Genomic DNA, 13,532 nt, shown 5'->3' on the forward strand with positions numbered 1-13,532 from the left:
ACAGCACATGCAAAGAAGATAGATTGTGTGGAGATTAGCATCACGTACTTAGGAATTGCATCTTCCTGTAGTCCTGTCAGCCGGTAAGCTTTGATTTTGGGGCAGACCATAAGAGAGTATTACTAGATGTTTTTCTAGTTTCATCCCCAAGACCTAAGGAGTGGTTTACCAAGTGGGCATAATAAAGACACGTGCACTATAGAGGTGGGAAAGTAAACACATTCTGAATTTTTGTCTCTGTGCAAAGGTACTAACAAAACACTAGCTTTCCCTGCCTTTTGGCTGTTTGCAGAGCCAACATGCCTGATTTATAAAAGGCCTCATGAAAACACGCACCTAACAAGCCAGTGGGAGGTAGCTTGCGTTTCGCAGCTGAAGTTTGCAATTCATAGCTGAAGAGATAGAGGATGCATCACTTCCCTTCTTGGCTGTGACAAGACCAGACATACAGCCTGCACCTGGCTTGCAGGTTGTGGCCTGTATTTCTCACTTCCTAAGACTACCAACCAAGTCTGCTTTTCCTTTTTGCCTTCACCTTAGCCCAAATAGCTTGGCCCAAGTTGGCTGGCTTTGCTGTTTGACCTTGCGTAAAGTCTGTTGTCATGACATGACAAATGGTACCTCTGCTCCGTGGTGATGGCCGAACTTTGTAGAGGGAAGGGGCCGCGGTAGAGAAAACAAATATTGACCTCTGGATGGAGACTATGAGAGCTAGAAAAGTGCACAAGGAGCTGAATTTTTACACAGTCCAGCCTTGAGAGTAGAACTGGTAACTTCTTGCATTGTGGTTGCTTCCTTATGTGCTTTACCACTACCCAGTTGGCCTTCTGACTCATCAGCCTTCTCCCTATCCATTGGAGCAGTGACTGAACAACCTGCTTGAACCGAGTGATGGAACAGCTTATATTGTTTATTACTCTCAAAAGGGATAGTACCTTAATCTATGGCAGTGTACTGCCTCAGATGATTGTCATGGAACAGTACCCCAGAATGCAGAAGAATGAAGCTGGGTTAATTAGCATTGATAATATATAGCTGTGGGCTGGCTTCAGGGGTGTCAGGTTGGCTGATGTAGATACAGTGCAGCTGTGGCTGTTCTGTTAAGACGCTGGGCAACCAATGAAGAGGGACAAGGAAGAGAGGAGGAAGAAGCAGAGAGAATGCATGCCTGGGATGAGGAGAGACTAGGAGAAGGCAGCAGAGGGACTGGCATGAAGAGTATGTTGGTATGAGATGGTAAAAGACCTTGTTGTGGCCTGATAGTTTGGAAAGTGCTGTGACACCAGAAGGGTAAGAAAAGTCATTTGCACTACTTTTGTGCTGACGGTACTGTTTAAATGTGTACAGCACTGGATACTTTTAGTCACTAGGCAACAGGCTACAAAACAACTTACTGGCTACAGCTGACACTAATCAAAGGTTTCTACAGGCTGTGGCTGCTCTATCAGGTGTTGACACCATGTCACTGTTTAGCTAGATTGAAGACCAGAAAGTTAAAAGATGTGTCCTGTGCTTGTACTGTGATTGCCCTTCACTTATTGTCTTTTGCTTTCAATTTAGGTTGGACTATAATTTAGACCCAAAAGCCTGTTTGACCCTGACAGCTTGAGTACAGTGGCAAAGAAAGGATTGTTGGTGTTCAATGCGAAGAAGCAAACTTTCATCTGTTTACTTGGAAGCCTATTCTGTTGGGAGTGGCAAGAAATCTACCCACAGCTTTCTTCATGTAGGTTTGGCACAACACCCAGAAGAAAAGTGAAAAACTGTCTTCTAACGGAAGATGACATTGAACCTGAGCAGAGTGCCTGGGCCCATCTACCTGATGTCTGTCTCGAGCATGTCTTCCATTGGTTACATGACAGGGACAGATCTCAGGCTGCCTTGTCTGTAAAAAGTGGAATTGGGCCATGTACTCGGGATCCCTCTGGAGAAGCAGAGCCATCACATTCTGTGGCCGACCATTAAGGGCACATACATTGGAGCTGCAAAGTGCACTGTGGTATGTCAAGAGATTTGGCAAGTATTTGGAGCACCTTGATCTCAAGTTAGCAAATCCTTACAATACTGCCTTTACCCAAAAATTTCAAGTGATTATGAGAGGTCTTCTTTCACACCTGGGTAAGTTTAACAGTCGCCTAGTATGCTTGAGCATCAAATACCTGGACCTAGACCACTTGATCTGGAAAACTGTAGTCAGGGCACAGTTTATCAAGAACTTGGCTACCTTCCTGAAAAGAACGAGCAAACAGCTTGATTATGTCAACTTCCAAGGAGCGAGAGTAAGCTTGGAAGAAGGCTGTGAGCTTCTGAATTCTCTGAGCTGCTTGACCAACAAAAGTTTTATTTCTGAAATCAATATTGAGGGTTTCTTCAGTTTCTACCTTCCTGTCTATAGCAGCACCTTGTTCCACCAAACTATGTCCAACTTCCACAGCCTGGTCACCCTGACTTTCAATTATAACTGCATCTCCAATGAACTGCTGGTCATCCTGCAAGAGCACAGTGCTCATTCCCTGTGCACTTTGAATATCAATTGTCATATCCATGACCCTCATGGGCAAGTGGTCTGGGGAATGTCATGGGCAAACTTGGCCAAGAGAGCCCCCAAACTGGATGTGAACTTCTTCTTTGAAAGAGTCATGAAGCATGATCACCTAGCCAGGATCCTGCTAGTGGAGATCCCAGTCAGGAGCATCAGTCTACGGAGCTGCTATTTCAGTGACCCAGAATGGACAATGAGACCTACCCTCACCAACCTCCTCCCAGCCTACTGGCATGTTCTGCAGGTAAGGGAAACAATAGTGACACCTTACTGCAATATCACAACATTAAGCAAAGTTATCATATGGGCCTTCTGCATAGTAGCAGTCATCAACAGGAATTCCTGACTGCTTCAGTTTTATGTTCAGAAGGTAATTTTCATAAGTGAGCCATTCCTGTATTCCAGCTATAGTCTAGTTCAGGTAATTAGCCTTATCCAGTGACAGTCCCCATTGTGCTAGTCTTCGCTGTCAGGGTGGTGTCAGGTTGTTCTCATAAAGAACTAAAACACCCACATTACTGGTGGTTGTAACATCAGCTGTGAGCAAGAACAACCTTTAAGACAAGAAAACGTCATTTTTTGTAAGAAAGCTTTAGGCTTATCCTGGTTAAGACACCTTCATGTTTAGTAACTAACTTTCTTATCCTTTCAGGTTTTTCTGAATGCCACCCTTTTGCAGGGAAATCTGCATAAGAAGAAAATAAGTCTGTATACCTTATTTACTTACAGACCTGTTGCCTACATCAACCTACACTAATGGTTTTGCTCCATTTTGGCAGTGCACAAATGTCTCACAACACACATAAATTAACTGGTGCCCATTTGGTGTGCAACAGCTGATCCATGTAAATGAGCATCAGGTCTTTGCATGTCTGAAGGATGCACGCAGTCTTATACCTGACAGTTGCTGACAACTAAGTTCTGTTAAACTGCAGAGTTTTTCAGTAAACACCAGAGATCTGCAAAGATTTCTAGAAGTTGTATTTGGATCTACTCCCCTATCTGGGATAATTTCCAATATGTCAAATAAGATCACAGCACAAGCCGTGGGTTTAGTATCTTCTAATGGTAACAGAAGTTGTCTATCTCTTAGAAGGGTATGTCATATACAAGCCCTGCCCTCACACACACACACACACCCCTCACCTTAATGGGAGAGTGGAGACTACTGTAGTACATCCTGTTGTCATAATACAAAGCTGATTCTCTGCTAATGTCAAGGTAAAAAATTGATCTGCCGACAGTCACTTCTGTTGGTGAAATTGGGAAACTTGTTAGTTACTTGTTTAGAACTTGTTCTAGTTACTGCACTCACAAGCTCTGTTCAGTAGTAGTAGCAGTGTTCATTCTTTTCCAAGAAATTAACACTTGAATTAAACCATGACCATGAGCTGCTGGATGATGAGCTGCTAAGCTCATCTTATTGTGCAAGAACTTGTTATTTCTGAAAGTCTGGGCATTTCTAAGTGTCACCTTTATGGAGAGGCTGCTACAAAACCATGCAGAAAGTAAATGCATTTTGACTACCATAAAGGTGAGAGTTTGTGCTTCAGAACTCCCATTCCCTTCCTCTCTCCACTACCCAGAGAAAGATGAGGTCCCCATGCTCATCGGAAGGTCACTTACGGAAATGTTAACGTAACTACCTTCCCCGTATTACATTTTAGCATTAGAATGAGCCTGAGAACCACTCAGAGAAATAGGGCTTTCCAAGCTCCTTAGCAAGGTACAGAATACTACAGAAGTTTAATAACAAGCCCTAACAATTCCACATGTCCTTCCTAGACTGGGGTTCCCTCTGTCACTTCTAGTTCAAGCTAGGGATTCTCAGTCACCTCCCAGACCCAGTGTTTACCTCTGTGCTTAAATTGAGGCAGATGGGTTGAATGTCACTAAACGGCAAAAAGATAAACACATCTCACTCTTGAGGGATGCTGTGTTGAACTGGAGCCATACCACCACTCTATCTGGAGTAAACCATGCTGTCATGATACTTTGCGTACTAGATTCTGAATTCAGTAGATCCTCCCAGGTCTGCACAGATCCCAGGGATGCATCAGTTCTGGGGGTAAAAGGAACCTTTGCTCTTCTCAAAAATTATGCAGCAGGAGATTGTTTTCAGTCAGTTTGGAGTGAAAACAGAGTAAAACCCCAAGCATTTACTCAAAACCAAGGATTTTGGCTTATCTAGATTGCTCATTAGTCACAAAAGCATCTTGTCATGAGCTTTTATGGCCTGAGCTTGTATCTGAGTGACATGACTGTTGTCCATGCATACAGGTCAGGATTTACACAGTCCAACCAGACAAGAGTGAGGAGGATCAGATGTTGTGTGATATTTACAGGAAGTTCAAACACGTGATTGACTCGGAGCTTAATTATTTCATCATCACTCACACAATGGTATAAACCACAAGAAGAGAGAACACCCAGTGACATCTGAAGCAAGGAAAGCATCAGTAAGGTATTTGAAGCTTGACAGCACTGCCTCTGAAAAGGAGATATCATTACAGCAAGAGAGAGGCAAGGGACAATTTTACACTCCATGCATTAAAATGTTGGACTTGGGAACCACCCTCCTATATCTCCCGCATCATTTATTCTTGCCCTTGTTTTGTTTTGACTCGCCAGAACCAAAGGAAGCAGTGAGCCCTTTTCCATCTCTAGTAAAGCTAAGGCCCTCCTCTTTTTCAGCACTTCTCACTGTAGAGCTTCAAACTCTTTACCAATAAGGCCCATCTCATCGTTTCCATTTTGCAAATAGGGAAACTGACAAATGGGGTGGGGAAGTGATTAGCCCAAAGTCAGCCTTGGCTTGATCTTAATTTAGGTACAGTCACATGCACTATCCTGGGTATCACCAGTCCCTACCTTCTAGTAAGTTTGATACACACCCTGTGCCTAGCTCTTGACAGCAGATGTTTAGAACCAAACATACCATGGCTAGTCCTGAGTCACCCCTCCCACTTGCCCAGCTTTCCAACAAGTGACTTTATGAGGAGACTCCTGTTCTAGCTTCCAAAGCTTCTAGACCTTTCAACGGGAAAAGCTATCACTGGTTGCACACAAGATAGTATGGAGGGTCATTTCTTCTACTGCCAAGTGGGAGGTTCCATCAAGCATTATAGAGCAAAGATAGCCGCGAAACAGATAGCTGGAAGTACTAGGTCTGTTTTAATTACCTTGCACAACTAGAATCAGGACAACACTGAGCCAAACCAATGAATCTGGAGGTTCATCAATAAAATTTCAGCAGGAGCTGGCTCTTTGAGGCACACACTGTCTCCCAGTGTGATGGCTTCAGAAGCTGTTAATACAAATGGACTCTCTCATTTGCATGCAGAGCACTTCGTCAATGTACAGTGCATTCTCCTTGACCTGGATCTCCTCCTCCAAGGAAAGCTGTCGACGGCTCAGACCTTTCAGCTCTGTCTCGGCCTGTGCCAGTGTGTCCTTTAATCTAACAGAGAAAATACAGACAGACATTAGTTGAAAACACATGGATTGGTGTTTTTTTTAATATGGGCTAAGAATACCGAGCAAAAAAAGACAGAAGGGGATTCACAGGGAAACAATATCCATGCAGCTTCCCTTAAAATGTCCTGCCCTTAAGGGAAAAGCATTTCCCAGCCTTTCAGGGAGAATAGCTGGGATCCAGTGTTACTGTGACTCACTGAATTAACCCAGTAATCTATACCACAGATTGCCCCCTCTTTCATTTCCACTTGCCTTTGAATATTTTTTGCAATTTCTTGAACTTCACTAGTCAGCCTGTATTGCACTGTATCATAACACAATTCCACATTGGGGCGATGGTTTCTTGATTCCAAGCGGGTTTGAGCCACTTTAACAGGTCCTTCTTCATCAGCGATTGCTTTCTTTAAGGCTGCAATGTTCTTCTCCTGTGAGGCAGTCTCATCTATCACCTTAACAAATCCAACAGAAGGAAGTGCTGCATGCTGTCTCTTACAATGGGTGAAATCATCAACATCTTCTTTAGTAGTTATTGTAGTAACAATCACAATAAATCCCGTTACGTTAAGACATTATTTCATCAACGGATATTTTACAGAGGTCAGCCAGGATTATGAGTCCTTCATTGAAAAGCAGATGACACCGTTCCTACTGAAACTGGAGATTTAATGCTCAGCAATTATTTTTAGTATTAACACTCCTTTTTCATGTATCAAATTTTGAACACATTAACCCTGATTTTATAAGTTATTGGACTCTTATATCACAATCATGAAGATTCTGTAGGATCCACATGTAACTAAAAATCACAAGGGAAATTCCGGCTTTACTGATGTATACAGCAACACTTCTATCGAGTGAGTGATTCCAGAAATTCACCTCCGTAATGGTGCACACAGAGCTGAGAAAATAAAATCTAAGACTAATTGGCGGGGTGGACTGTGGCAGGGGCCACTAATATTGCAAAGGTAAAATTCTTAATGCAAAGTAGCTCAAGCCACTGTGTTGAGAAAACTGGTAGATAACCCAAGCCCATTGTTTCCACTTTTTCACTGACTGTCCCCTACCACTTACCATTGCAAGGAGTGTCTCTAGCTTGTGCTTGGCATCCTTGACTTCCTTCACCCTTTTTCTAAATGCAACATTCACCATCTCACATTGCTTGCGCATGTCATTTGCTGTCTGCAAGAAGATGCTGTCAATCAGTGCCCTCAGTGCCAAAGAATTGTTTCTCTGCTCGTTGGCCTTTTCAATGTTCATGTTTGAGAAATCTATCCAGTCTTCAGGGCTCACAAAACTGAAAGAGATTAAAAGTAAAAGGTCATCAACTGGCAGCATCAGGCACTCTGTGCCTTCATAAATCTAGAAGTACTCCACAAACCCAAGAACAAAGCAGTACTATTAACTGCAGCACATCCCAGTGAGGGCCAGTTTTACTGGGAATTGTACAGATACAAACCAAAAACCCTCTCTGTCACAAACATTTCAGAATGAATTACACAAGGGTAGGATGGAAACAAATTTGCTAAAGTCACAGAGGAACTTTTTTATAACCTTCCTTTCCCCAATAAAGAATTAAGTTGTGGGGGAAACACAGATAACAGCCAATATTTCTTAGAACACATTTCCTTAATTAGGCTGTTATTACTAATATAATTCAGCTGTTACTAATAATAGCAAGTAACTATTCACAAAAAACATTCACTTACTCTCTCACACAATTTACCACCTATAAGACAGTCACTTACAGTAACTGGTTGGAACAGTAGTTGGAAAGCCAATCCCCAACTGTATTCCCAGATTTAGAGGGTCATAACTGTGCACCAGTGGCTTGCAGGCAGGCATTTGGGAAGTTCCTTAGAGGCTTCATTGTTTCATTGTGTGGATATAAAAAGCTGTAATTGTTGTTTGCATGTAGCAGCCCACACCATGCTGGGAGTGGTCTGAGTTACACAACCTGGTGGTAATGCATGCTAGCAGCAAGATCTGTCAGTTTCTTGGTGTTCCAAGTTTGTCAGTTCTTGCAGAGCTAGTCGTGTCCTGTCCCACACACACACTGCTTTCTCAGTATGTTTCCTCTTTCCACCCCATTTTCTGTGGTAACTATTTCTCCATCTAAACCATTCACACTAACTGACCCATACAGAAAAGGTGCATTTTCCAGGTTAATGACTGAGTCGGAAACTGACTCCACACCTCATGTCCCAGTCCAGCGTTCTCCCCACTAGGACACCCTTGGAGAGGAGAAGTTAGATTAATAAATCCATCCTGGGTTTAAACAACGTGTGAAATTTTCCATTAGCTAACTGTGAGCCTCAAAAACTTTCAGTGAACTGCAGGTCACTGGAAACACAATTATTGTGGCTTATTTCACAGATGCATTACACAGATACTAGAGTGATTGACAGAAGTATAAAAAACAATCTAAAAGAGACAGGTGATGGACAGATATAGTCTGTTTTACACAAAATTACTTTAATCTTACTATTAGTGGAACAGCTTATATTAGCTGTATAATTATCGTATGTTCATTGAACTAAATAACCACTTACTTTCCTTCAATTTTCACTGCATTATCAGCATATCTGGTATCAGGAATGTTGTTTGTCAGACTAGCACAGTAATCATCAATCATCAAAGCTGTGAACTTGTCCTTCAGATCCATTTCCAGACTGTATTTTGCTGATCGGTTTAGTCTAGGATGAGAAAAACCTGCACTCTAAGGCAAAGCATAGGCACTCACAAGCATCCCTAACATGCACACATACATGCATTAGGTAATACAAATGCTGTTACGCAATTCTTCATGTGTGAACTGTTAGTTGAAAAGTCCCCAAATGTTCCAATGTTCCAAATCTAGAGCATGAAGCTGCCTCCATATAAATTGATGGTACAATTTTTATTGGAATTCATGGCATAAGACTGGATCATAAGAAGACCAGGGATCATGTGCAAATACTTTTGAGTTCTAACAAACAGAACTTTCTCACCATTACTGATCCAATGGTATGAATTAGGGCTAACCTCCTGTAACTGTTTAGCACTGAAGGTAACTTTGAACCTATGCTCAGCCTGACCCTACAGCTTCTCAGGATTATGGGTGTCCATGTTCAGTTACGCTTTTTGCGTCTGCACCTGATTTGCTCATTGGTTTGTTCCAATGTACGTCCAAGCAAAGCAATAACCCCCTGAAGGACTTCAGCTTCCTTCACCAGTTCCTGTTCCACTTCATCATGCACCAATTCAATCCCAGCTCGCCTCTGCCTAAACAAAAAAAAAAACATCAGCCACATTGTTCAAATGCCTGCAGCTAACAGAAGATCAAGCCCATCTTTCCAGATCAAAGGCTTTTCCCTGCCACATGGGAAGTTTTTCCTTTATGGCCTTTGTTTCCTGGTGTTGAAATACCTAAATCAGACTGTGACTCCACTACAAAGGCAGGCAGGCCCTTAGTTTGCAGCCTTTTTTATTATTTGTTAAAGGCTCATTACCTAGGGTTATTTTTCCCTCCCTGAATGCTTTTCTTCTTAATCATCTCACCTGTTCAGGAGACACTTTTGGGCAATGACGAGTGGCTCTTTGCAGCTCTCCAAAGATTTCTCCAGCCTAGTCTTGAAAGTCAACAGTACCTCTGTCTCATGAACAATTTGTTCATGTTTTTTGTCCAATTCTTGTTTCCAGAATTTAATTTCTTCCCGTCTCTGTTCTGCAGAATGAAAATTGCAAACAAGTATTAATACAAACCCATCTTATATGCCAGAGCACATCTTAGATATAGCTAAAAATACTTCTTCCATAGTGGAATGCCTGTAGTGCTGTAAGCTGATGTGGGGAGACAGTTTTGCAACCCTGTGTCAGGAGGTCTGGTTGAAATAGCTTTCTGTGTGTTTTGGAGAAGTAATTTATTTGTTGTAAAATAAAGAATCTGCCTGAAAATATTTTTTTTAAATATTTTTTTATTTTTTCCATGAGAACAGAGAGCATGGCATTAACATATATTCCTATTTGATATTGACTAATTTTTAAGTCTGTCTTATAGCTCAAATAAGTAACACATCTTGAGACTTGCAGAACACATGGGCTTACCTATTTTTTTGTTGACACCACTCTGGATTTTCTGAGTTGTCTTTTTTATTTCATCCAGCAGCCTTTGACTCTCAGCTATCATGCACTCTGACCTGGATTTCTGAGACTCTGTACTGGCACACTGCATCTTGTTTGCAATATCCCATTCTGAGGGATGAAACTTGGGTGGAGTTTGCAACAACCTGGCCATTGTTTTTCGGAAAGTTTCTGCATGTAATGCAGGTTAGTTCTTAGAATGTGGAACCTGAAAATAGGAATAGTACTACATTTGGCTGCAGAAAGAAGCAAGAAGGGCAGAAGCCAGGTCCATGTGCCTAAGAAAAACTCCCGCCCCTTTTACCTGCAAAATGACACAGGTATGAAAAGAAAAGATTTCTTGCTCAAGACTCCCCAAGACTTTGCTGTGTGGGGAAGAGTTTGGAGGGGAAGAAAGTTTGGAGTGGGAAAATGAAGAAACAGAAGAATTAGAGAGTGGAAGCTAAGAGGAGAGAGAGAAAGAGGCTTGAAAGTGGGACTCAGAGGAAAAGATGGACTGTCTGCCATAGGAGGGAGAAGGGAAAGAAAAGGAGACCTGTGAGGAAGGACAGAATTACTAAACAGACAGTCACAGAAAACTCAGAAAGGTGAACAAATATGAAGGATAAATAGTCTCCCACAGACTGGACAAGTAAATACATTTTAAGAATATGGCTGGAGAGACAGATGAAATCTAGGTTGTAAAAAAGAATTGTCATTAGGGAAAGAAAAAAAAAAAAAAAAAACAAAAAAACAGGACCTGAAAAGCTGAAGGAGGAAATAGAGCAGGTAAATGAAGAAATGGAAAAGCCTAGGAAAGACTAAAGCAGAACAAAGAACAAAGAGTACTGGGGACACTGGTTTAATGTAGGGTGAAGACAATATGCAAAGTCACAGCAGTTTGATTATCGAATTTCCTATGCTTGCACTATGCTTGTCCAGTGCTCCTGAGGCAACTCCTCACCCCAAATGCACACAGATGCTCCTCAGCCACACACAGCTTTGCCCACACTCCAGCACAGGTACACCTAAACAATCCCCCTTCTCCCTCACGCACCTCTTGGCCGATACTGCTCCTAGCCTGGACTGCTGCCAGGGTCAAACCCTGGCTACGTGCCAATCCTCAGTTCCCCTTCACTGGTTGGGGTTTGCTCCCAGCTATCTTCCAGCCTCGGTCTCCACAGCAGCAGCAGCAGCAGTTTCTTTTTAAATGTGCGACCAAGTGTTCCAGGAGGTAGCTTGGAACAGCATGGAAGGTAAACAACCCAGTTGCTATGGGAACAGTAGCACTGTCTCCAGCAAGCTTTTGCTATTGCACCAGGTGGAAGATGCAGAGCACACACAAGTCAGCGGTGCTTTTTTCACCCATGCCTGGTTAAGATCTGTCTGGAAATAAAAATGCATTCTTTGTACATTAATGGTGATAGTTCCCACAGCTTCAGGCAGTAATTTTTGATCAATTCAATGCAGAAATGCGTAAAAATTGTGAAAGCAAATGAAAGGCATGTTAAGTATATAGCTCTCTGAAATGTCAGTCATAAAACACCCTTAGCAGTATGCTCTGTCTCTGTGGCAACCATATTTCTTCCTGGTATATTCTGTATATTTATATGATTATTTATTTTATATTAATTATGTAATATAAATAAATAAAAACTTATAAACAATTATATGATTATATAGAGTATAATCTCCAAACAAAGATTGGGAGCCAGACATAATAAATGAAGGATACAAAAGAACTATGCCCCATCTGTATAGCCCTGATGTAGTTTAGACCAGAGCAGGGTTTCTCAGAGTTCCCAATAAGGTGATAAAGGAGCTAGCAGCATCGGTCAAAAGAAGGTGAGCTGGTCCAAGACAAAAGAGTTGGAAGCAACTGTAATTGTTGGCTGCAAATACAGTGAGTGACAGCTAGGAAGAGAAAGCTGCTGATGATCTTTAATTTCAAACAGTAGCTAAACATCAAAACTGGTAACTACAGTGCCTCTCATGCCTGGTGCCGTGTAAACAGAAATCTGCACCTACTCCAGAGGAGCAAAAAAGGGGTTTCAGCTGAAGAAACACTGTCTTATAGAAAAATGCAGGTATTTCAGAGTTAGCCAAACAAAAACACATGCTTCAGAAGACACAGCTGATGTTAGAACTGAAGCCATTAGCCTGAGAGGAGAATGACCTAGAGATTCCAGAAGCCACAGAGAATGGGGTGCAAGGCAATCAAGGAAAAGGAACAACATATGCTAACTGACGCAGGAGGATGGAAAACTGTGGTCACAGACACCCAGCATGCTCCTGACTCACGAGGCAAAGCAAAAAGTAATGACTAGGCTGAACACTGATCAGAATCAATCACATAGACCACTACTGAGGCAGGCCTGTAAATCAATTTATGTGGTACTGCACATATGAAGTCTGCCACTTATTTCTGCAAGAGAGGAATACTTCTGTCCCTTGATTTGTACATTTTGCCCCCCATGTTGGTCTAGGTTTGGAGTTTTTGGTTTTCTTTAATAAGTATTATTTTTTTAAGAGACTCTTAACATAACAAGCTAAAAAAAGATAGCTGAGAACAGCAGTTTTTGTCACATGAACAGCTGGATCAGGAACTGGAGCCATTTCCATAATAACCAAAAGATTTCCATTGACTTCAGTTGATCTGAACTCAAAGGTAGTTTGAACAGAGGTTTACTTCGGGCAGCGTGAGTCACAGAACATGTATCATGCTGCATATGGGTCATCTTCCACAAAATATTATCTCTCAGTAACATTTTTAAGGCGTTTAGAAATAGGAGCAGATTAAAGAGGGATGACAAAAGGATTCATAATAAACTGAAATGCCGAGCTATCTAAATGATGGCCGAGAACCATGCACGCCTGATGTTTGGGAAAGTGTGCTCAAGCACTTCAAGAGCCGAGGAATCCCCAAGTGACGGACAGCCAAGATGTGCTGAGACGCATGGGCCTTCACGCACTTTTCTTCTGAGAACCCAACGTCTGACGCTGTCCTGAGCCAACCTGTGCACAACGACGTCGTAAGGTAATTCATTTGTCCTCACCAACCCTGAACCTGTCCTTGTTAGTCTACCATAAAAGATCATTTCCTTTAAAACTGTTCAAACAAAATTGACAACTGAGCTTTCAATATTAATTATACACTGTAAGAAAGTTTTGGTTTTACCTCAAATGATTTTCAGGGGTTAAATCATTGTAGACTTCCTGAGGCTAGTGTCAGGTGCGCGTCTGACAGCGGAGGAAAAATCACCTCAGCGACGAGGACAATTCAGAAAGGCATGAAAAGGCTCGTCAGCCCCCGAACACCTCCAGCCGTCCGCGAGGGGCCAAAACGACCCCGACGAGACGGAGCCGCGCGGCGCCGCCGCCCGCCGCCGCCGCCGCCGCCGATTGGCTGCCGCCT

At 42.4% G+C, this 13,532-nt stretch overlaps 2 protein-coding genes across 4 annotated transcripts; one reads left to right on the top strand and one right to left on the bottom strand.

The window, feature by feature from the left end:
• Positions 1 to 1,572: 1,572 nt before the first annotated feature.
• Positions 1,573 to 5,606, top strand: FBXO39 (F-box protein 39; the record flags this gene model as incomplete). The annotated part of the gene is given in 5 exon segments (XM_040587116.1): positions 1,573 to 1,876; positions 1,879 to 2,786; positions 3,901 to 3,949; positions 3,952 to 4,076; positions 4,823 to 5,606. Coding segments are annotated over 5 exon segments (1,515 nt in total), but the record flags the coding sequence as incomplete, so codon positions are not given.
• A 91-nt stretch (positions 5,607 to 5,697) lies between these two features.
• On the bottom strand, positions 5,698 to 13,492 carry TEKT1 (tektin 1). 3 transcript variants are annotated; one of them, XM_040579021.1, is made up of 9 exons: positions 13,296 to 13,492; positions 11,175 to 11,503; positions 10,103 to 10,346; positions 9,557 to 9,722; positions 9,152 to 9,280; positions 8,569 to 8,712; positions 7,091 to 7,313; positions 6,272 to 6,468; positions 5,698 to 6,002 (listed from the first exon to the last, which is right to left on the bottom strand). In XM_040579021.1, the coding sequence occupies exons 3-9, from the start codon at positions 10,290 to 10,292 to the stop codon at positions 5,843 to 5,845; spliced, it is 1,209 nt and encodes a 402-aa protein (XP_040434955.1). In that variant the 5' UTR covers positions 10,293 to 10,346; positions 11,175 to 11,503; positions 13,296 to 13,492; the 3' UTR covers positions 5,698 to 5,842. The 3 variants fall into 3 exon arrangements, with proteins under 3 accessions (XP_040434955.1, XP_040434947.1, XP_040434964.1); XM_040579013.1 differs by lacking the exon at positions 11,175 to 11,503; XM_040579030.1 differs by lacking the exons at positions 9,152 to 9,280; positions 11,175 to 11,503.
• Between the last annotated feature and the right edge of the window lie 40 nt (positions 13,493 to 13,532).

Source organism: Falco naumanni, chromosome 1 (genome assembly GCF_017639655.2).
Source record: "Falco naumanni isolate bFalNau1 chromosome 1, bFalNau1.pat, whole genome shotgun sequence".
Taxonomy (NCBI): Eukaryota; Metazoa; Chordata; class Aves; order Falconiformes; family Falconidae; genus Falco; species Falco naumanni.